Genomic DNA, 24,102 nt, shown 5'->3' with positions numbered 1-24,102 from the left:
CTGGTCAATACAGAGACCGCCCCTTCCGTAGAAGGACATCCTGTACCCGTATTCCCCAGCTACGTGAATCATGTCACCTGCTTTGAATACGTCTGCGGCACGCCTCACGTATGAGTGGCCCACGACCCACACCTCCTTTTTCACAGCCGGTGATGTCTGACCGCTGGCCCGGTGTAGGGTCGACTGCATAGTCCGCCCCGCCTCGTAGGCTTGCGAAACTGAAAACCAAACAAAACAAGAAGCGTGAGTATATTATTACAGCTTCACAACATGTGCAACCGCACGTATCTTTTATAACAATTGGAGGACCAACGCCCCACTCGTTTCACTTGCTCAACATTAAGACCCCTGGCTGTAGCTTCCGTAGCAGCCCCTATCCGAAAGGAATGGGTCCCAAATTCGCCCGGGTTCAAGCCCGCAGCGGCAATTGACATCGCAAGCACCCGCTGAAACTGAAATTTCGTCAGTGGGGTGGCGTCGGCGTGTCTTAACAAAGTCCCCCCCCATGATGCCACCCTTCGTGCTAGGTAATCCTCTAAACACTTTACCGGACATATGGAGGACCCAGGAATCCTGCGTATGATGACGCAGTCACCCATCCCATCTTGGTCAGTTTTGGACCTCACAAAGGAGACAGTCATTGTTTCTCCCCTAATCTGAACGTGTTCTTGGCACAAACCCCCCGCCACATCCAGTTTGTTCTTTGCAACTAGTTCGCTTACCCACATTGCTCCGTGAAATGCTAGCGTAAAAGCGGCTCGGAACAGCACCGCCTCAAACTGAGATGAACATGTAGCAGGGAGTGTAGCCAACAACTGGGACAATCTATCCAGACCTATCGGGCGCCTTTCATCCACTCTGCGACCCTCAAGGCGTTGCCACCCGCGCAGCGCCTTCTGTACCACGAAAGACGCTGTTGGGTCCTGGATAGCGTGTGCTCTGGCAACAAAGGAAATGGCAGCACGATGCCTCTGGGCCGTAGCCACCGATTTCCCAGCCTTACGTAAGGACATCAGGAAATTCACTACCCATTCCTCGTGACCCCAAAGTCGCTCTCTATCACACCCCAAAAAGGCTAAATAGGCCCGAAACGCCCCTTCATATGCCTTCCTCGTCCTTGGTGCTAGACTCTCTCCCACGAGGTGACGAAGTTCGGGGCACCGAGAGACCAGAGAGCTTCCGGAAAGGGTGCCGGCTCTGGGTCCGCTGAGGGAAGGAAACCCGAAAAAGCCTGCATTTGAAAACGAGACAGTGCGTCAGCCGCCTGATTCATCACCCCTGGAACGTGTTTTGCTCTGAATAGCACGTTCAATTGCATACACAGTAAAACGATTTCCTTAAGCAGTCTTAAAATCAGTTTACAACGTGCTGCCTGACTATTGATGCACTCGACCACGGTCATATTGTCAGACCAAAATATGACAGAGTGATCTTTAAACCCATCGGGCCATGTTCTCAAGGCCACCAAGATGGGAAACAGTTCGAGGAAAGCAATATTACTCGTCAGACCATTCTCATGCCACCATGTCGGCCATCTTTGTGCCGACCATTTCGTACCGAAGATGGCGCCAAAACCTGTGCTTCCTGCCGAATCTGTCCATAGCCCCAGCTCTTCAGAAGACACGGCTGGTTCATTCCAGACGATTCTACCATTGAAATCCGCCAAGAATGCTAACCAAATACGCATGTCCTGGCGGATCTCGGCCGATAGTCTCGTGCGATGATGGGCTTCTTTAAGGCCGACCATCGCTTGGGCAATTGAACGGGAAAAGGGGCGGGCCATTGGTATTACCCTCAAGGCAAAATTCAACTGTCCCACCACCTGCTGTAATTGTTGCAGCGTAACTTTTGAAGCATTTATACACATTTGCAGCGCAGCCCTGAACTTCAACACTTTCTCGGCTGGCAAACGGAAACACCCCTCAATGGAGTCCAACTCGATCCCCAGAAACTCGAGGCAAGTCGTAGGACCCACTGTTTTACCCAGCGCCAATGGCACACCAAACTGTTTCATCACCACACAAAATTCGGCCAAGGCCCGGCCACATTCAAGACCCCCGGCTGCCCCAAGAAACAGGAAATCATCAAGGTAGTGCATTACATCTTGGAAACCCGTTTTCTTTGTGAAGACCCATTGTAGAAAACTACTGAATTTCTCGAAATAAGCACAGGATATCGAACACCCCATTGGCATACACCTATCCATGTAATAACAACCCTGAAACATGAAACCTAGGAGACGCTGGTCGTCTGTGTGTACCGGGAGCAATCGGAACGCTGACTCGATATCTGACTTCGCCATCAGCGCCCCGGGCCCCAGGCGATTCAAAATGGCTACGGCCTCATCGAAGGATGCGTACCGCACTGAACACACTTCCGGATCGATTGCCTCATTTACGGAAAGACCTCGTGGAGCTGATAAATTATGAATCAGTCGGAACTCACCAGGGTCTTTCTTGGGGACTACCCCTAAGGGAGAACAAACAAAATTCTGGACCGGGGGTACACTAAACGGGCCGGCGACCCGACCTCGAGTCACCTCTTTCCGGATCTTATCCTGTACTACGGTTGTATGCTGCAGGACGGAAAGTTGATTTTTACACTTATCCACACCCTGAAAGTCCCCTACCGGGATGCGGAAACCATACGAAAAACCGTTCCGCAGCACCCCAGCAGAAGTACGATCCGGGTAGTCACTGAGCCAAGGAATCATCGCCAGGGTATCAATCGGAGTGGGTAAAGGCGCCCCTCGGACTGTATTAGACCTGTTTGGCACCTCCTCTCCCCCCGTTATCACCCGTTCTGGCTCTGCACGAGGTCTCAGGATGGGACGACCCACAACCACTACATTCATGTTTGAATTTACACGATCCCTGCGGTCTCGTACATTTACCTCTGTTGTAATTAAAGCAGAAACCCTTTCTTCCGGTATTGCCGGTAGGTTTCGAGTGATCGTCGGCACCCGTACTTGAACGAAAGGGCGTCCCCCCATATTGCCGGGAGGATTCGCCAACATTACTTCCCACCAACGGCATTTTCAACATTCCTGACTCCTTCATTTTATCCCAAGTCAAGGCATCATAACAATCCCAGGTTAAACTTTTATTATGCTCCTTTTCCTTTCTGAACATATTATCGTAACAAAACCAATGATTACCCTGGTGCGATGTCGAATACCCCATGATTCGTGATTGATAAATTGGGAACTCGGAAAGCAACTCCGGTCTACGTTCCCCCAAGATTGATGTAAAGATTCCCCAGGCATTGCCCCAATTGCCAATATTCTCATTCACTTTAAAGGCGGCCATTTTTGCGCGCCAAACACTCGGATGCATGAGATCCTTCTGACTCTTTACATGCTCTACCTCATAGTGGTCAACAAGCAATGAAAAAATGTTCACATACTCCCCCGCCCAAATCTTTTCCTTAATTGCCAAAGGAACATGTTGCCCCAACTTTTCTCTCCGAGAGGGTGTTGACTCATCCCTCGCGATCGGCAATGGCCGCTTACCTGCACCTGACGCTGCCTCTGTGGTCGCATTCGTCCCTGGTGTCTTGTCCCCTACTGCAGCCGGCACGGGCACCTTGGCTGCTTCACGTTTCTCACGCAATTGCTTTATCAGCGCCTGCGCCTCAACAGCCGTGGCGCCCTCGTTACCTTTACCCAACCACGCTGCCAATTGTGCTGCCAGCTCGGGCGGCATATCATCCTCGGACACGGGGGTGACCACAACGGGGATCGGATTCCCCTCCTCCGGCACGGGAGTTGGAGCCTCGAGCGGGGCACTGGGACCGGGGATGTCTTCACCCGCTGCCCCCCTCCTGGGCCTCTTGTTTTTCCCTCCCGGGGCTGCTCCCGCCAAAGGACGTTTTGGACCCTTTTCCTCATTCTTGTCCACCCGCTTCTTTAGCTCGGACATCTCCTTCATGAGAACACGCAGCATCTGGTCGGTAGTCATGCGCTTTCCAACCTTCTTCGGCATTCTCAAACAAAGTAACTGAAAAACAAACAAGAACGATTAAAACGCTCAAAATTGGCTCTTCGTTCCGTCTCGAGCTCACGTGCAGCGAGGAGGTGCAGCTTCAGAGCACAGGAACAAGAGGATGTCTTCTGGTCTTGCGTCTCTTTTTATCCATCTTCAGGGCGGGCGTAAACCCGCCCCTGCCTGCCCCGAGGGCGTGGCCGGCTGCGTCAGTGTCTAGGCCAGCCCACTCTAGGGCGGGAAAAAGCGCGCCCCGGCTACGCCGCTTCGGGCATACCAGCCGAGACGCGCCTCCCGCCCAAAATGGCTTCCCGGGGGGATCGAGGCACTCTGCCATACGTTCGGGGGGACCGAGTGGTCGCCCCTTTCCAATAGTGATAGTAATCTAAGTGTAACTGATGCAATAAAAGTATGGGACCTAATGAAATGTACTATGATTTTTGTAGATGTGACAAATACAGGGAACGAGTCCTGAAGAAGGTGCAAGAATAAAACAAAGGGCACCGAAACGCTGCGTCGACAGTTTGTTCCTTTACCATTGTTTGACCAATAAATGAGATGTTTTTAATATGTTGATGTAGACAGTGCTATTATAGCATTTTTAATCTGACAACCTTTTTAATCATTTGAGTGTATATTTTTGCAAAAATTTAAAATGTACTGCTTGTTGGTTCAGATAACCTCTTGTGTCTCGATTTTACCGAGACACAAGATGGCGGCCGCTCCGGACTGTTTCGAATGTTTACAGACACCCGAGAGCCAATCAGCTTTCTGTGCGCACCTCGCGTGGCGCGCCCAGTGCGCTCCCCGGGGCGCGTACCGGGGCGCTGCCATAGATATATATATTTTTTGAACCTAATTACTCAAAATCCACTGGAGCACATATCTTGAGACATAGCAAAGGCACATCGGGCTACCAGTCCCTACAATTTTGCCCAATTTGGTGGAAATCCATTCAGCCGTTCAGGCTAAAAGTGAAACCGACGGCCCTATGGAAATTAACATAGGGAAAACGCGTTTTGGGACCCCCTTTTATCTCGGCCCCCGCTTGACGAATCCCCCCCCAAACTTTCAGGGAAGGACCTGAACGCCGCGAGGCCATTTTGAGGAAATTTTCAGTCAGATTCGTCAACCGGCGCCAAAGTTATTCCAAATAGAATTTTGAGATTTAACATTGAAAAAAATCCTAACTATAACTACCTACTGGCGACCGCCAGTAGGTAATATATATATATGTAATTGGTGTGCATATATATATATATATATATATATATATATATATATATATATTCAATGAAAAAACCATAGGTTATAGACCATATATAGTTAGGAATTAGCATTTACAAAACCATATTTTACTCACACAAAACCATTGAAATTTCATATATAGTTAGTTGCCCTAACTATATATCGCGCACCCGCAATCCACTGCTGATGATGTCACATAATACATCATTCATGGCATGGTCAGTGATATCACTGATGACATCACTGATGACATCTCAAATGACATCACTGATGACATCACTGATGACATCTCAAATGACATCACTGATGACATCTCATTTGACATTACTCATCACATCACTGATGATATCATTCATGTGATAATACGATGAACCTCTTCAGGTTCTAATATAACCTTAGATACAATCAGTGTAAACAGACACTCACAGACTGTCACTCATCCATGGAGTTACTCGCACTCCTAGTCATTCATGCAAAAAAATCATTCACACGTCCATTTTCTCAACTATACAGTTATACACACTTTACTTATTCAAACATATACTAACACATATTTACTCTCTTATACAATCCCTGATACAAACTCCCAATGATATATATATTATGCACAGTTATTTATATATGTCAACTCTCACATGTACTGTGTTTTACATATGTACTTACTTTGACATGTAGCACTGAGATATCCATTCACTCACCAATACAGTCATGCACACAGTCAACCACCCATACAGCTGTTTCCACATGCACTTTTGAACCCATACATCTTGTGAATCAACTGCTCACATATCTATGCACAGAATCATACACCTCCCAGCCACCCACACACACATCCAGTCTCCCATACAAATACTTGGGCAACCAATCAATAACCCATATAGTTACTCATATAGCTACTGATCAACACATGCAGCAGATTACAGAACAGCAGACATAATGATGTACAAATTAAGACAGTTTAGTCACTAACTCATGCCCTCAGTGAGACACATTTAATCACTCACTCATACAGTCGGTCATGCACCAACTAAATCCTTCATCCAGACACTTATACATCCACTCATTCTTCAATATGTAAGACATATTTTAACTTTACTGAAACAAACAGTCACTGGGTGTTGTCATCAGTGATGTCATCAGTGATGTCATTTGAGATGTCATCAGTGATGTCATCAGTGATATCACTGACCATGTCATGAATGATGTATTATGTGACATCATCAGCAGTGGATTGCGGGTGCGCGATATATAGTTAGGGCAACTAACTATATATGAAATTTCAATGGTTTTGCGTGAGTAAAATATGGTTTTTGTAAATGCTAATGACAAATATGAAATTTCTGACAATGAAATGTTAGAAAGTTGAATAAATTATGAAACACAATCAAAATAAAAAAAAAATGCTTAAAAAAGAAAGAAAAAAAGAAAATCAACAAAAACAACAAACAATTAACATACAGTATTTGAAAAGTCTATCATTCTTTTTTCCTTATAGTACGCTGCCCAGAACGCTTTCCGGTTCGCGGACTAGGCGCTCACCACGCAAAAAAAAAAAAAAAAATTTTTTTTTTTTGCCCTGCTGGGCCCTTTTAAAACCTCCACATAAAACCTAGGGGGTCAACGAGGATCTACTATGCCCCCTTATGGTAATTTCCCCCTTTGTTTTGGCCTCCTCTTGTCTCTCGATCCTACCGAGAGACAAGATGGCGGCCGCTCCGGACTGTTTAGAATGTTGACAGACACAGGAGAGCCAATCAGATTCGCATCGCAAAGTTCCGTTACGCGAAAAGTACGCGAACCAGAGCGCAGCCCGGAGCGCTGTTACAGATATATATCTTTTTTTGAACGTTAATTTCTCAAAATCCACTGAAGCACATATATTGAGACCTAGCAAAGGCACATCGGGCTAACAGTCCCTACAATTTTGCCAAGTTTCGTGCAAATCCATTCAGCCGTTCGGGCTAAAAGTTAGGCCAACCACCCTATGGAAATTAACATGAGAAAAACGCGTTTTTTTCTCGGCCCCCCCTTGCCGAACCCCCCCCCCCAAATTTTCAGGGGCTGCTCAGAAACAAAATGTGCCATTTTCCTGAAAATTTCAGCCAATTCCGTCCACAAACGCCAAAGTTATTAGACATAGAATTTTCAGAAATCCCATAGGGAAAAAATCCTAACTATATATACCTACTGGCGACCGCCAGTAGGTAATATATATATATGTAATTGGTGTGCATATACGTATATGGGACGTTATAGGTAGCTGGACATTTGCTGGACACTTTACTTACAAAACCATAGAAATTCCACTGTTATAGTTAGTTCAGCTAACTATAACTCACTCACTCGCAATGCACTGCCCATGAAGTCACATATTACATCATTCATGACATGGTCAGTGACATCACTGATGACATCACTGATGACATCTCAAATCACATAACTGATGACACCATCCAGTGACTGTGTCTTTCTGTAAAGTTTAAATATGTTTTATGTATATTCCAAGGTGTATTGAAGAATGAGTGGGTGTATAAGTGTCTGGATGGAGGATTTAGTAGATGCGTGACTGACTGTATAAGTGAGTGATTAAATGTCTCTTACTGAATGCATGGGTTAGTGACTAAACAGTGTGAATGTCTGTATCAGTCTGTCTGTTGTTGTGCAAGCTGCTGCATGGGTTGGTCAGTAGCTACATGAGTGTAAATATAGGTTATTGATTGGTTGTCTGAGTATTTTATTGGGAGATTGAGTGTGTGTGTGGATGGGTGGGAGGTGTGTGACTCTGTGCATAGATGTGTGAGTGGTTGATTCACTGGTCGTATGGGTTCAAGAATGCATATGGAAACAGCTGTACGGTTGCGTGAGTGTGTGTATGGATGTGTTGGTGAGTGAATGGATGTCCCAGTGGTACATGTCAAAGTAAGTACATATGTAAAAGTCAGTGAAGGTGAGAGTTGTAGGATATAAATGACTATACATGATAGTCAGTGATTGTGAGACTGCCTGTATGGATGAGTGTGTACTTGTATCACTGATTATATAAGAGATTAAGTATGTGTTAGTATCAGTATGAATAAGTGAGGTGGTGTTTGTATAATTGTATAAATGAATAAATGCGAGTGTGATTGATTCTTAGCAGGACTGACTAGGTGTGTGAGTAACTGCATGGATGAGTGGCGGTGTATGAGTGTCTGTATAGGTGTATGAGTGCAGATGATAGTGTTGTATTTATGAGTGACTGCATGAATGAGTGATTGTATGAATGAATGAGTGGATGTGTGTGTAGACTAAGGAATCAGTGAGTGTGTATGTAGTAACTGGTATTGGTGTGTCAATGATTTAGAAAATGGTAGTCTGTATTTAACAGTGGGTTTACCAAAGGTTATATTAGAGTGTGAGGATGTGCATCATATTTCCACACGGATCATGTCATCAGTGATGTATAGCAAGGTTCTATATTTTTCTGACAGATATTCATACTTTCTTGTCAGGTATAGGTAAGCTTTTATATTTTTATGTAGTATATTAGCAAGCATATTGTATCTAAATTCTACTGCTCAATATTTGTATATCTTTTCTGAGTTTGATTTTCTTTTTTGATCAAAATAGTATTTGAATTCTTTAGAAAAACCTCCAGCAGTGCTTTTTATGATAATCACGATGGTGCTCCTTTCATCTCTTGGAAGCTAATGTCAATATGGGTTCAAAATATTGTTAATTTCAGTTACGAATTGGAATTGCCAAGAATGAGGGGGTAAGTTGCCACCCTTCAGAGGTTCTGGCAATGTCTCAGGGTTTTTAGGAATCGAAGAATGCCATCTCTTTTTTTTTTAAATTGTTTTTATTGAAGTCTTGGATAATCAAGCAAAATCAAACACCAACATATCATATGCTAGCCAAAATATACAGATACCAAAACAAATTCAGAAGCCACACATAAGGCCATCTCATGAAGGTTAAACACAGAAAAAAGAAAGAAAAAAAAACAACATAATCAATTTGAATCAGTTAGAATCGAAGTACGAACCCCAGATTTTCTCCAATTTACGAGTCGCCCCAACTCTTTGAGCATACAAATATTCACTAATTCTGACTTTTTGCATTTTATAGCATCATTCATGTAGATTGGGGCAATATTGTGAATGCCAGTTCTGAAGAATTAGCGATCTCGCTACAGCCATAGCTATATGTATTAGTTTAACTAGTTGCCTCTGTAACATCAATTCAGGATCAAATCCAAACAAAATCAATTTAACATTAACCGAAATTGATATTTTACACTGGTTTTGTATATATGCAAATATTTCTTTCCAGAAAGGTACAATTTTAGAACAATGAGCAACAACATGAGACCAATCAGCAGGGTTATAATGCAGACATCTATAATAGTTGGAAGAGCAGTTAGGATACATTTTACTAACCATTGCCGGAGTGAAGTACAGAAGCCATTTACTAAAAAACAGCATTCTGCACCAATTGGCACCTCTTAAAACAGAAAAATTCTGAACATTAATTCTCTTCCATATAGCAGGGGTTAATACCATATTTTTCTGCCCTTGCCACTTATTGGTTGCTTTTAGACATAAATCCCGGTCCCTATTTGCGGTTAAGCATCGTTTCCACTCCCCCGGCTTTCTTTCTCGTATTAAACAGAATAAATCATTGAATAACGGAGCAGGGGAAGAAAGGAGTGAAGGGTCTAGTTGGATCAAAACTCCATAAATCAGCTTATATGATCCCAGCAATAGGAAATTACCTTGAACCAGGGTTGACATATCAGACATCCTAATCCAAGCGCCATCTTTCATATAATCGCTTAACATCTTAAACCCTATCTTCTGCCATTTTTCTAGCAGATCCATGCTAATATCCACTCCGAAGAATGAGAAAGCCCAGCAGAGGGAAGAGGATGTACTGAGAAATGAAAGGGAGTATCTCTTTAGGAGTGCTGTACGTCTCTTAAAAAACCAGTGCAGCACCTTATACCTGACTGTTTTTTGTGATTTAAATAATTTAAGTGGGGAGGGAATCTGGGTTTCTTCGCAAATCAAATCAATGAAAAAATTTATAAAAAGTTGCTGATTGTTATCCTTGAATCTGGTCATGAATTGAGCAAAATATGCATTATATTAGTCTTTAAGGTTGTTATCTTCGAATAAAGTATTCAAGGCAATACGAGGCGTCTTTTTGGCCCAAATAAAGGAAGAAAACAAGGCTTCAGCTTTGGAGAAAAATGATCCCGGCAGAGCACAAGGTATGGTTGAAAGTAAAAAATTAAATAAAGAAAGGACCGACATCTTAATTAATGCGACCCGACCAATAATAGTTAATGGTAGAGGATTCCATCTTTCGAACATTGCTCGTACCTTCTGCAACAATGGGATAAAATTCAAGCTGTAAAGATCTGAAACTGCGGGAGAGAACATAACCCCCAAATATCTTTTCGGTTTGTTATTAATGCATGATCTTAAATCAGGGTGAATTACAGGATTAATACCCCCGCAAACTAGGATTTCGTTTTTTTTTTGTTTATCCTATAGCCCCCTAGCGCCTCAAACTCTTCAAATATTTGAAGTGCATGAGATTGACATTGCATTTCCGGCTTAATTAACAAAATTATATCGTCTGCATAAAGTTTGATTTTAGGCATCAAATTAATAGGGGGGAATAAAAGAGGAGCTTTCCTAATTGCAGTTGCTAAGGGTTCAATAAAAAAAGCAAATAAAACCAGAGACAGTGGGCAGCCTTGTCTAGTACCGCGTTTAACCGATACTAGCCCCACAGACTCGGCATTGATTATGATATTAGCCCTAGCCCCTAAATAAAGACTCTGAATCAAATTTATAATTACCTTAGGGATAGCGAAGTGCTGTAAAATAATAAAAAGTGTCTCCCATACCACCAAATCAAAAGCTTTTTCAGCATCAAATAATAAAATTAAAGCGGGGATCTTACGTGACTCAAAAATATCCAAAGCCTCTGCTAAAAAATGAGTGTCAGTCAACAGCTGCCTGCCGGCAACAAAGCCATTCTGGTCTGCGTGAATCAGATCTGAAGAAAAAGAGTTAAATCTTGTAGATAATTATTTAGTGGTAATTTTGTAATCTGTGTTCAGTAGCGTGATGGGTCTATAAGAATTTGGATCGTTGGGGGGATTTACCTTTTTTAAGAAAACTTACTATTGTAATTGGACGAAAACATCTAAGAAGGAAGTAAAAAAAACTTTTAAAAACTCTGAGGGAAACCCATCCGGTCCGGCTACTTTCCCTAGTGGAAGCTGTTGTACAACTTTCTCTACTTCCTCTCTAGTGAATGGAGTTGCCATACTAATTTGATCTGCAGAGGAAAGAGTGGGAAGAGAGTACTTTTGCAGATAATTCAATCATTTTTGATAATCTATTGTCGATTGAGTATTATAGATCCTTCTATAGTGTGCGACCATTATTTCTCCAATTTCAGCTGGAACCGATGTATCCCTAAGAGTGTCTGGAGAATATAGATAGTGTATAAGATTAGACGAGGCTTGCTCTCTGGCCTGCCACGCCAGGAGTTTGCCAGTAAAGTTACTCTCTTCATAAATTTTTTGTGAGCTCTTGCGAAAAATCTCATCACTCTGAGTATAAAGCTCCTGAGAGAGCTCACTTTTGGCCGCATGTAATTGATCTTGAACCGATCTAGCAGAATTTTGTTGCCTGAGTACAGTCAGAGCCTGAATTTTTTGTTGGAGCAGTTTAATTTTATTCTTAACTGCTGAAAAATCTGCTGCATCTCTACCAATCACCAGTCCGCGAATATATGCCTTAAAAGAGTCCCACACATAATTGAGGGGGGCAGTTCCCATATTCCGAAAAAAAGGCTGATATCTCAGTTTTAATAGCCTCCACCCAAGTGTCATCAGTCAAATATTTTTTATTAAAGACCCAACGTTTAGGGGTTCTTGCCCTATCTACCAATCCCAGTTACATAATAATCATAGCATGATCCGAGAACCCGTTGTGAAGCAACGTCTGTTTAGAAAAAATGATTTGACGTGTAATTAGAAAAAAATCAATTCGTGAGGAGGATTTAAATCTACCCGACCAACAAGTATATTCTTTTTTATGCGGATTTTGATTACGCCAAGGGTCCCACAGGTTAAATAGCAACATATTATTCTTAATAGCCCTAAGAGATTTAGGCTTAAGTTGTGTCTTCGATTTGCTGGATGAATCCAGCTCTCTGTTCATTGTAATGTTGAAATCCCCACCAATAATAATCTCACCCTTGACCATCAACAAAGAATGAAAAAACTCCTCATATATCTCTGGTGAATCCTCTGTTGGAGCATAAAAACTCACTAACGTAACAGGATTAGTTCTATTTGTGATCACACAGGTGGCCCAGCACCAACGGCCCGACCCCCCTTGTTCCACTTGACCCAGCTGGGCCTCTAATTTTTTACTAACAAATAACGCCACTCCCCTCTGTGACTCTGAACATGAAGAGAATACTCTACAAGAAGCCCAGCTTTTAAACATAGAGAATTGCTCAATTTTTAACCTAGGTATATGGGTCTCTTGTAATAGAATCACATCAGGTTGTTGCGTTTTGGCCCATAATTCTATTGCTCTCATTTTTTTCTTATTGTTTAGGCCATTTACGTTAATAGAAATAATTTTCAGCCCCATAATAAAGAGTAAAGACAAAAAGCACCCGCACCTGAACTCCAAAGCTGATAGTGAACCAATTAGGTACCGCATTTTTCAACAAAAGCACTGCCATCTTAAATGAATCTCAAGAAACAGGGCCCATGGTTGGCTCTTACGGCATGCACTGGCAACATTTCAAATTAATTTAATACCTGCCTTTATCTATACATTTTCCTGGGTGCATTCTGCTGGTAGGTGCCTAAGCCCATGAACCCATGCTTCTTCCAGAGTGGTACTAGATTTCAGTGTTAATTAAAACAATAACACTATAAAACATTTAAAAGGCATGTCATACAAAGAGCAGAAGTCTGCCCTTGCGATGCCCCCTAACGTGACTAATACATAATACCTAAGAGTAGAAGTCACAGTCTGCGATGAACTTTTTAACACTTTAAATGTTTAAAATCTATTATGGAAAAGCAAAGTAAAACCTATATTAAAAAAACAATAAATCATGATAGGGCTATCCAACAGAAACATACATGTGATATCCCCCAAAAAATAACACACAAAAAAAGCACTGTAAAATCCACTACAATTGGGTTGGATGCATAGCAATTGTTAAAGCTCAATTACTAAAAAGTCAGAGTATAAAGTGCCTAATGTCTGTATTATGCCATGGATTTAAAAAAGTGATTTTAATAGAGTTAGTCAAAAGAGAAGTAACGACTGACATCAGAGTATGCATGCCTTAAGTTGGCGGTTTTATTGCACATGTGCATATGTATAGCTCTGTGTTGATAGGAGGACGCTCAGATACTCACCATATCAGTGACTTTGAGATATCCATTGCTGAAGACGATTGCATTAGCAGGTGATGCTGATGGCAGCATGAATGCCAGGGATGCTGACAGGGTGCCTGGCACCATAATGTACAAAGGATGGATCTGGATAACCTTAGCCTAGGCAACAGTAAAAGAGAAAAGGACAAATGAGAACTTTTTCAAGAATCACCTGAAAACCAAACTCATGAGCACATGCTTCCTTGCAGAACTAAATATATTAGCCACCATCTGCAATGCAGTTATGCATCATTCCCCATTCTCCAATGCACCTTGTAGTGCTTAGACTGTCAGCAAGTCATGTATTTGCTTCATATGCAAAATAGTGCTTCACTATTACATCCACATCACACCATGCAATCACCATGAACACCCTAGTTGGCTTATCTCCTTGTGTTGTGGGTGGTTACTTCTCAGTAGTGCACCTCTGTTAAACATCCACTTCCCTGTAATATGACAGTCTTTTTTCTTTCACTGTTTCCAGAGGATCGCAACATGGACTTCATTTATGGGTCCCAGCTGGCCCTTGACCTGCCCCTTGCAGCCACTGGCACTGCCTTTACGAACCTTGGCCTCAGAGAAAATCAGTGCCATAAAGAAGGGAGCTACTCATCCTTATCGGCATCGGGGCTCTGTTCTCATGGTTTCCTGCCAAATAGTATTCATACTAATAGCCAATAAGGCCTAATTATTCACTGTTACAGTAATATTATTGAAACACCAGGAATGGAACAAGACTGCTGCAGCTGAGGTTAGTACAAAAAATGTTTTCAAATATATGTACAGCTGCCATTTATGTGTGTAGAGTACTGTTTAAGAAGGCAGGCCCAAAGATTCTCTTCCTGGGTGTTATTGTCATTTCTCTTTTGGTGGGAGTATGCCATCCCGATTAAATGTTAGTAATTTAAGAATGCTTCAAGGTTTCAAGTGATGATTATTTGTTTTGGTTTTATTCATAGTTTTTGAGTTTTCATCATTTGTTCAAGACGTTACAGGATTTGATTTGAAACATTCAACAGCCGACAAGTGTTTCGCCCTTACTTGGTCATCGGGACCAGGGCTTTCTCAAGGCTGCAATAGATGTAATGAAAATCTCAGAGAATCACTCCTAACCACCACTCAGTGCTATGTGACAAATACATGAATAAAGTTTTTTGTAATTAATGTGCTGAGTGCTAACATTTAGATGGAAAAGAAAATGGTGTGGTGATATTGTGATGGAAAGAGAAAGCAAAGTCAGTGACATGCGGTGAGTGGGATTAAGTGTCAGTAAGTGAGTATGATTGAGTCAGAGTGAGAATTTTATGTACAATATTTGAGCCATTTTGTTCCAATGTTTCTTGGAGGAGAACTGTAGTAATCAGTTAACCTGATTGTCCAAGCTGTGATGTCATCTCTTGAGCTATGGAATGTTGCTGTTTGAAATCCATGGTCAGCTGTGACATTCCCTGGAACCTGTGGAGATGAATGGTCATTAAACCTAGTGCTCTTACACTTACCTGTCTGCGTGTTATCACTTCAAATTTGGCGACGGGTTTGACCTTTCAAGATCTCCATCCATGTGTGCAGCACCCTTGCCTGGTTCCAGGGGTGTACAGCTGACAGTTCAGTGCTCCTCCGAATTTCCTTTGAGGTGTCTTGATAGGGTCATCTTCGCATTGTCACCAGTGAGACGTTGGTCCTGGTGTCTTTGAGGTGAATTCTATCACCGTGGTACAATTGCGGATCTGTGCTGTGCAATAGGGAAACCTCTATAAATCTTGGATCTTCCTGCGTGTCAAAGAAGTCCTGCATTTTAGTTGACAGCCAACTTTTGATCTTCTTGGGTGCTGGCTTACCGGTTCGTTTGGCAAGAGCGAAGGAAACGGGTCACACCGCAGAGGCACTCTTCTCTTTTGTCTCTTTGTGTCCCGTGTGTTCCTGCCATATTCCGTCATCCCTCGATCTTTTCCCTTCGGCACCCAGCTCCAAATTATGACGTGCTAGAATGTTGGTTGTTGTGCGCTTTTCCTGTAGAGCATGTCAAACGTGCAGTCGGCGTCTTTCTAGCACAGCTTGGAGTGCTTCCCTGACAACAAGGGGGTTTTGGGGGGCAGCCGAGCCTCGAGGTCTGCCCCCTGGGCAGATTGGGAGGGGGAGGGGGTGAGATGGCGATGGCCATTTTATGCAGTTTTGGGCTGCTTTGGGATAGCCCAAAAGCAGCCCAAGTATATAAGAAAGCCCAAAGGTTTATAAGGGTTATCAGCGCCAGCCGAGCCACCATTTTAGGTTTGGTAACCTGGTGGTTGGGAGCGCTTCAGGAGAGGTTTTTGTCGAGGTTTTGGTGGTGATTTGTCGGGCTTTGTGGAGTTTTTGCGTACCTTCGGGTAGTTAGAGTGATGGCAGCCGAAGATTTCTGTGTTTTGGAGGCCATACGCCTGCTCAGTGAGGCAGGGCGCATGGACCTCCTTGTGGGCCCCCGGGTGGGGATGGCCGGTGCGGAGCGCATCTGCTGGGGTGGTGGCGGCCGTCCTGGCCTGCTTGCGGGCCCGGAAGCTGGCATAGACCCAGGTAAGGCCCCCGGGCCGTGTTTCCAGAGGATCGCAACATGGACTTCATTTATGGGTCCCAGCTGGCCCTTGACCTGCCCCTTGCAGCCACTGGCACTGCCTTTATGAACCTTGGCCTCAGAGAAAATCAGTGCCATAAAGAAGGGAGCTACTCATCCTTATCGGCATCGGGGCTCTGTTCTCATGGTTTCCTGCCAAATAGTATTCATACTAATAGCCAATAAGGCCTAATTATTCACTGTTACAGTAATATTATTGAAACACCAGGAATGGAACAAGACTGCTGCAGCTGAGGTTAGTACAAAAAATGTTTTCAAATATATGTACAGCTGCCATTTATGTGTGTAGAGTACTGTTTAAGAAGGTAGGCCCAAAGATTCTCTTCCTGGGTGTTATTGTCATTTCTCTTTTGGTGGGAGGATGCCATCCCGATTAAATGTTAGTAATTTAAGAATGCTTCAAGGTTTCAAGTGATGATTATTTGTTTTGGTTTTATTCATAGTTTTTGAGTTTTCATCATTTGTTCAAGACGTTACAGGATTTGATTTGAAACATTCAACAGCCGACAAGTGTTTCGCCCTTACTTGGTCATCGGGACCAGGGCTTTCTCAAGGCTGCAATAGATGTAATGAAAATCTCAGAGAATCACTCCTAACCACCACGCAGTGCTATGTGACAAATACATGAATAAAGTTTTTTGTAATTAATGTGCTGAGTGCTAACATTTAGATGGAAAAGAAAATGGTGTGGTGATATTGTGATGGAAAGAGAAAGCAAAGTCAGTGACATGCGGTGAGTGGGATTAAGTGTCAGTAAGTGAGTATGATTGAGTCAGAGTGAGAATTTTATGTACAATATTTGAGCCATTTTGTTCCAATGTTTCTTGGAGGAGAACTGTAGTAATCAGTTAACCTGATTGTCCAAGCTGTGATGTCATCTCTTGAGCTATGGAATGTTGCTGTTTGAAATCCATGGTCAGCTGTGACATTCCCTGGAACCTGTGGAGATGAATGGTCATTAAACCTAGTGCTCTTACACTTACCTGTCTGCGTGTTATCACTTCAAATTTGGCGACGGGTTTGACCTTTCAAGATCTCCATCCATGTGTGCAGCACCCTTGCCTGGTTCCAGGGGTGTACAGCTGACAGTTCAGTGCTCCTCCGAATTTCCTTTGAGGTGTCTTGATAGGGTCATCTTCGCATTGTCACCAGTGAGACGTTGGTCCTGGTGTCTTTGAGGTGAATTCTATCACCGTGGTACAATTGCGGATCTGTGCTGTGCAATAGGGAAACCTCTATAAATCTTGGATCTTCCTGCGTGTCAAAGAAGTCCTGCATTTTAGTTGACAGCCAACTTTTGATCTTCTTGGGTGCTGGCTTACCGGTTCGTTTGGCAAGAGCGAAGGAAACGGGTCACACCGCAGAGGCACTCTTCTCTTTTGTCTCTTTGTGTCCCGTGTGTTCCTGCCATATTCCGTCATCCCTCGATCTTTTCCCTTCGGCACCCAGCTCCAAATTATGACGTGCTAGAATGTTGGTTGTTGTGCGCTTTTCCTGTAGAGCATGTCAAACGTGCAGTCGGCGTCTTTCTAGCACAGCTTGGAGTGCTTCCCTGAAAACAAGGGGGTTTTGGGGGGCAGCCGAGCCTCGAGGTCTGCCCCCTGGGCAGATTGGGAGGGGGAGGGGGTGAGATGGCGATGGCCATTTTATGCAGTTTTGGGCTGCTTTGGGATAGCCCAAAAGCAGCCCAAGTATATAAGAAAGCCCAAAGGTTTATAAGGGTTATCAGCGCCAGCCGAGCCACCATTTTAGGTTTGGTAACCTGGTGGTTGGGAGCGCTTCAGGAGAGGTTTTTGTTGAGGTTTTGGTGGTGATTTGTCGGGCTTTGTGGCGTTTTTGCGTACCTTCGGGTAGTTAGAGTGATGGCAGCCGAAGATTTCAGTGTTTTGGAGGCCATACGCCTGCTCAGTGAGGCAGGGCGCATGGACCTCCTTGTGGGCCCCTGGGTGGGGATGGCCGGTGCGGAGCGCATCTGCTGGGGTGGTGGCGGCCGTCCTGGCCTGCTTGCGGGCCCGGAAGCTGGCATAGACCCAGGTAAGGCCCCCGGGCCGTGAGGAAGGGCCGAGTGGGATCATGGGGAGCGGGACTGGGGGTGAGGGAGGAGCGGGGGGCCAGGGGAGGCGTTTGCGGTGGGGGCGATCTGGGGGTTTGCCGTCGGGGTCGGCCATGGTGGAGTTGGACCACCCCCTGCTTCGGGGCGGTCTTGGAAGTGCGGGTGGGGGGGTCTGGGGCGGAGGTCGCACCTCCGCCCGGGCCCTCAGGTGCGCGAACAGGCGGGCCTGGGCAAGCTGCAGAGAGTAAACTGCGGGGAGATGCGAGGAGCGCTTTCCCCATCATGGTGCAGGCAGGGGAGCCAGGAGTGTGTGCGAGGGTGCCTCGGTGGGGCAGCGCAAAGAGCGCTCCCCGGCGGCGAGAGAGGAGTGGCCTATCACTGTGGGAGGGGCAATGGGGGGAGGGGAAGCCCAAGCGGGCCCCCCGTGAGGGGATCCCGTCGCGGCCGGCACAAGAAGGCCGGAGGCGGGCTCGCCGACCCCAGCACCCATGGGGCACCAGCGGCCTGGGGAGTCTCACCGGTGGAGGAGCAACACACGCATTTTGTTTAATGCGGCTGGAAGGGGGCGGTCGGTGCCGCCGACCGGACGGGGGTGTGGCGCAGGTTTTGTGCAAGTGGTGGAGGATGAGGATAGCTTGGAGGAAGGGCAATTGAGGGATGGCGAGGGCAGAGGGGGGCGCAATAATGTTGTTGATAGTGTTTTGCAGAGGTCATGGGGCCAGCAAGAGCGGACAGCCCGGGCATCTAGTTGGGAGCCGAGACCGGCATCGTGGATCGGCATGGTGGTGGACGGCCGGTGGATGTATTGGTGAGAGGTACGCGAGCAGCAGCATGTTTGATATCGGTGGGGGTGGGGGGATAAGGGGGTTGGGGGTGTGTGGCTGTGTAAAGGAAAGTATGTGACAGACAAGGGGGTGGGGCTGGATGTGGTGCTCCAGGTGCTGGCGGGCAGAGACACTGGCGGGGCAGCCACGGTGGCACTTGACGGGGCAAAAGGGGCAGGGGTGACTGGGCCCTCTGGCGCGGCAGGATTAGCAGACGCGGGCGCAGCCGACGAGGATGTCGCTAAGCCGGAGAGTATGGAGCTAAAAATTAAGAAGCTTCCGTATATGGGGGTTACGAAGCCGCTGGGGGCGCACTTGATGCTGGCCACGAAAGAACAGATTTGGAAGGGGGAGTACGTGGAGATTCTTAAGTTACTTCATCGGGAGGTGCGGGCGAAGGAGGGTTCGAAGGAGGAGGAGTACAAACTCCAGAATAGGCCGAAAATGCAACTCACAATAGAGAACAGGATGGCGGCCTTCTCAATTTTTGCAAGCGTGTACTGTGAGAAGTTCCCGGAGCGGTCAGTGTCCTTGTTTAAATACATGGACGTCATCCGGAAGGCCCAGATCACGGGGGCGGGTCTGCCTGGGTGCAGTATGATGAAGAGTTCAGAGCGCGGATAAACTGGGACCCGGAGGCAAAATGGGGTGAGTTAGATGCTGACCTTTGGCAACACACGATGGGGTTCGCGGGTTCGGGGAAGACCATTTTTACAGCGAGTGGACTGCCCATAATTTATCAGCCCTTTCAGGGCCGGCCCACCCGGGGAGGGGTGGGGGCTGGGACCAAAGGCCAGTCCGGCAATGCAGGCCCTTGTTGGGATTACAACAAGTGTTTGTGTATGCAGGAGCATTGCCATTTCCGGCATTAATGTTCCGGCTGCGGGAAGTATGGACACCCCCTGGTCAGGTGCTAGGACTTGGCAGGCACATCAAAAGGGGGTCAGAGAGTGGCAGCAGGTGGTCAGCGGGCGAGTTCCCGGCAGGCAGCCAGGGTTGGCAGAGGTGATAAGGGTCCTGGGTGCAAGGGCTCTTACGCCGGTTAAGGTAGATCGGCTGGTGGCGGTGCTACGCGATTACCCCGACGCGGGGCCTGCCAAATGTTTGCAGGTAGGGTTCTGAGACAGGTTCCGCTTGGGGTATGAGGGCCCCAGGCGGCGGAGGTGGGCCGACAACTTGAAGTCCGCCAGAGAATACCAGGAGGTGGTGCAGGGCAAAGTAGAGAAGGAGGTGTGCGAGGGCCGCATGGCGGGTCCTTTTGAGGATTGGCCGTTGGAGGAGCTCACTGTCTCCCCGGTAGTGGTCGTGCCAAAGAAAGAGAGAGGGCAGTTTCGGCTGATACAGCACCTGTCCTGGCCCGAAGGGGGCTCAGTGAACGATTTCATCAACGAGTGGGAGACTACGGTCTCGTATTCCTCCGTTGATGCGGCCATGGCATTGGTAGTGGCGGCGGGCGCAACGGCAAGGATGGCAAAGTGCGACATCAAGTCGGCTTTCCGGCTGCTCCAAGTCCATCCAGACGATTGGGGCCTACTAGGAATTCAGTTTGACGGCCGCTGGTACGTGGACAAAGCACTGCCAATAGGCTGCTCGATGTCCTGCGCACTTTTTGAATGCTTCAGCACATTCCTGCAGTGGCTGTTTATGGAACAGACGGGTCACCAAGGTGTTACACACTACCTGGATGACTTTTTTCTTGTCGGCTCCCCCGGTTCTGTGGACTGCCAGGAGGCGCTGGACAGGTTCCAAGAGCTCATGGGGAAGTTGGGGTTGCCACTGGCTCCGGAGAAAACAGTGGGACCAAGAGCGGCGCTGTCTTTTTTGGGGATTGAACTGGACTCGGTGGCAATGGAGGCCCGGTTATCAGTGGATAAGAAGCAGCACATGCTGGAGCTGCTGGAAGGAATGTTGGCACAACCCAAGGTTACAGTCTTGGTGATTCAGGTGTTGTTGGGCCACCTCAATTTCGCTTGCAGAGTTGTAGGCGTGGGGAGGACTTTTTGCAGAAGACTGGCCAGGGCCTTGTGGGGTGGCACCCGCCGCATCACCACAACCGGTCCCCCGCGGGAGTCAAAGAGGATTTACGGATGTGGCGTTTTATCTTGCAGCATTTCAATGAAATCCCCATGCAGTTGGGGAAGGCACTGGTGTGGGACATGCAGATCTTCTCAGACGCAGCGGGGAGCAATGGTTTTGGATTGTACTGGCAGGGGGGATGGTGCGTGGAAAAGTTGCTCCCAGAGTGGCCGGGGGGGCAGGAGTATCGCCTTCCTCAAGCTCTTTCCCTTGGTAGTGGCAGTGGCAGTGTGGGGGGAGCTGCTGGCACACAGGAGGGTAACTTTTCATGTGAACAACATGGCGGTGATGGAGGTGGTCAATCGGCAGTCGGCAAAAGATGTACAGGTGTTGAAGCTACTGCGTGTGTTTGTGCTGGGCTGCTTGCGCTTTGACATAGCTTTCCGTGCAGTGCATGTACCCTGGGTCGACAATGAGATTGCGGATGCTTTGCCTTGTTTGCAGTGGGGGAGATTCCGTGGCTTAGCCAAGGTCGCAGACCGGGAGCCGACCAGCATTCCCCCTCAGATGTGGTACGTAGGCAACACAGGATGTTGCAGCTGGTTCTAGGGTCCTCGGCGGTGTCGATCAAGGTGATGTACTTGACTGCTTGGGAAGATTTCTTGGCGTCCGGGGCGCGGAGGCGGGACACGAAAGGGGACAGACAGGAGGACGTGGTGCAATGCATTTTGGATTTAATTGACAAGGGTCTCACGCAGGTCACGATTGCGGGCAAACTGGCGGGGATAGCGTTCATGGGCAAGTTGTTGGGGGCGTATGCGCCGTCGGTGGGGGAGCTTGGGTCTCGCATGCGGGAGAAGGTGCAGGGTCCACCAGCCGTTGTCACCGGGGTTGCTGGTGCAGGTCATCGATGCATTGCCAGGTGTGTGTTTCACCACCGGGGAGGCCTGTTTGTTCGCCGCCCTGATGGCATGGATGTTTGTGTGAGCCTTTAGGGTTTTGGAGTTGCTGGGTGTGCGGACAGATGCGGCGTTACAATGGTCAGAGGTGTCGTTCAGGGAGAGGGAGGTACACTTGTGGTTGAGGAGAGCGAAGACGGATCAGATGGGGGTAGGCCGGTGGGTTGCATTGTCGACGGGCGCATCAGAAGGTGGGTGCCCAGTGAGATGGGGCTTGCGACTGAGAGCGGCGGGCGTTTAGAGGGGGATGTTTTCGGCATGCGGACGGCTGTCGGGTGCACAGCTTCTGGCGGTTTCGCGTAAGGCAGTGGTTCCCAAACTTTTTTGACCCGTGGCTCCCTTGCCCTAATTCGCAGTTGGCCGTGGCTCCCCCCCATTTTTTTACCGGTGGACGGGTGGGTGGGGATGTAAGCCCGACCTCTGGAGTACTTCCTGTTGCACTCTGATGGCCCCCTCTGTCCATGCCTGTCCCCACGCCCTCAGACTGCCCCTTCCCTCCATGCCTCCTTTCTTCGTGCCCTGAGACTCCCCCTTCTATCCATGCCTGCTCCCTTCGTGCCCTGAGACTGCCCCTTTCCTCCATGCCTGCTCCCTTCGTGCCTTGAGACTGCCCCTTCCCTCCATGCCTCCTCCCTTTGTGCCCTGAGACTCCCCCTTCTATCCATGCCTGCTCCCTTCGTGCCCTGAGACTGCCCCTTCCCTCCATGCCTGCTCCCTTTGTGCCCTGAGACTGCCCCTTCCCTCCATGCCTTCTCCCTTTGTGCCCTGAGACTCCGCCTTCTATCCATGCCTGCTCCCTTCGTGCCATGAGACTGCCCCTTCCCTCCATGCCTTCTCCCTTTGTGCCCTGAGACTGCCCCTTCCCTCCATGCCTTCTCCCTTTGTGCCCTGAGACAGCCCCTTCCCTCCATGCCTCCTCCCTTTGTGCCCTGAGACTGCCCCTTCCCTCCATGTCTGCTCCCTTCGTGCCCTGAGACTCCCCCTTCTATCCATGCCTGCTCCCTTCGTGCCCTGAGACTGCCCCTTCCCTCCATGCCTTCTCCCTTTGTGCCCTGAGACTGCCCCTTCCCTCCATGCCTGCTCCCTTCGCGCCCTGAGACTGCTATATACATTTACTCCTGCGTATAGGTGAATATACCAACCTCGCCCCTCCCCAAGTAACATCAGTCCATTTTTTTTTTAATGTCAATGGGTACCCCACACTGCTATCAGTAGTGCAGCAGATGAAGTGGCACCAAGGCTCATGTATGTTATACTTAGGTGTGGAATGAAAAGCTGGTAATGCACCAAGGATTTGGAACAATATCCCCATATCCATCTGGACAGCCCGCACACTACATCGTCATGCAGTAACAGACCACCAACCATCTACCCCTCCTATCAAATGTTGACTGAGTCTTTGGCTTTGGCCCTGTACAGAGGTCTGCAGACATTTGGCTAAGTTTGTGCTGTATTAATACCACATACATACAGGCATAATACACTAATCAAACAAAATTGGGGAATTTTCTTAAATATAGAGGACTTGGAGAGACCTTGGCCAAACCCTTCTGCCCACTCTGTGTATAATGAAGTATTTCCTCTAAATAGAACTTCAAAATATATGTACCTATTTTATCAAGGTTATGATTTAGACTTTTTATGTTTTTCTGCTTTCTTCATCAATAAGGTTGCTTCTTGCAAAGGAGCTTCGGCAATCGTTAATCGCTGGCACCTCCTGTGATGTCATTGTCTGTGATGTCACAATGTAAGCTTCACTCATTTCCCCCCAGAAGCCTTGGGCCCTTCAGCCGTGACTGGATCCTGGGGTCCCAGGCCAGAGAGGCTTCCTCCTTGATACTTGAGGGGATATTATTAGAAATAAAGCAGAAGGAGAAGCTGAATTACCAAGATTATATTAGACAGAACAGCATGAAGCAGACTCCAGGTGTCAGTGGGGGC

General features: G+C 46.9%; 1 protein-coding gene across 1 annotated transcript in view; it reads right to left on the bottom strand.

Moving 5' to 3' along the window:
* LOC147730363 (solute carrier family 13 member 2-like) overlaps positions 1-24,102 on the bottom strand; it is a 553,046-nt gene that overhangs the window by 86,712 nt on the left and 442,232 nt on the right. Inside the window, exon 10 of the mRNA XM_086955166.1 lies at positions 13,684-13,821. Within this exon, the coding sequence (XP_086811292.1) occupies positions 13,684-13,821 (138 nt within the window). The remainder of the gene's footprint in view (positions 1-13,683; positions 13,822-24,102) is intronic.

Source organism: Lissotriton vulgaris, chromosome 2_1 (assembly GCF_964263255.1).
Source record: "Lissotriton vulgaris chromosome 2_1, aLisVul1.2, whole genome shotgun sequence".
Lineage (NCBI taxonomy): Eukaryota > Metazoa > Chordata > Amphibia > Caudata > Salamandridae > Lissotriton > Lissotriton vulgaris.
The sequence above is the reverse complement of the archived record's forward strand: the minus strand, read 5'-3'. Positions and strand labels throughout refer to the sequence as shown.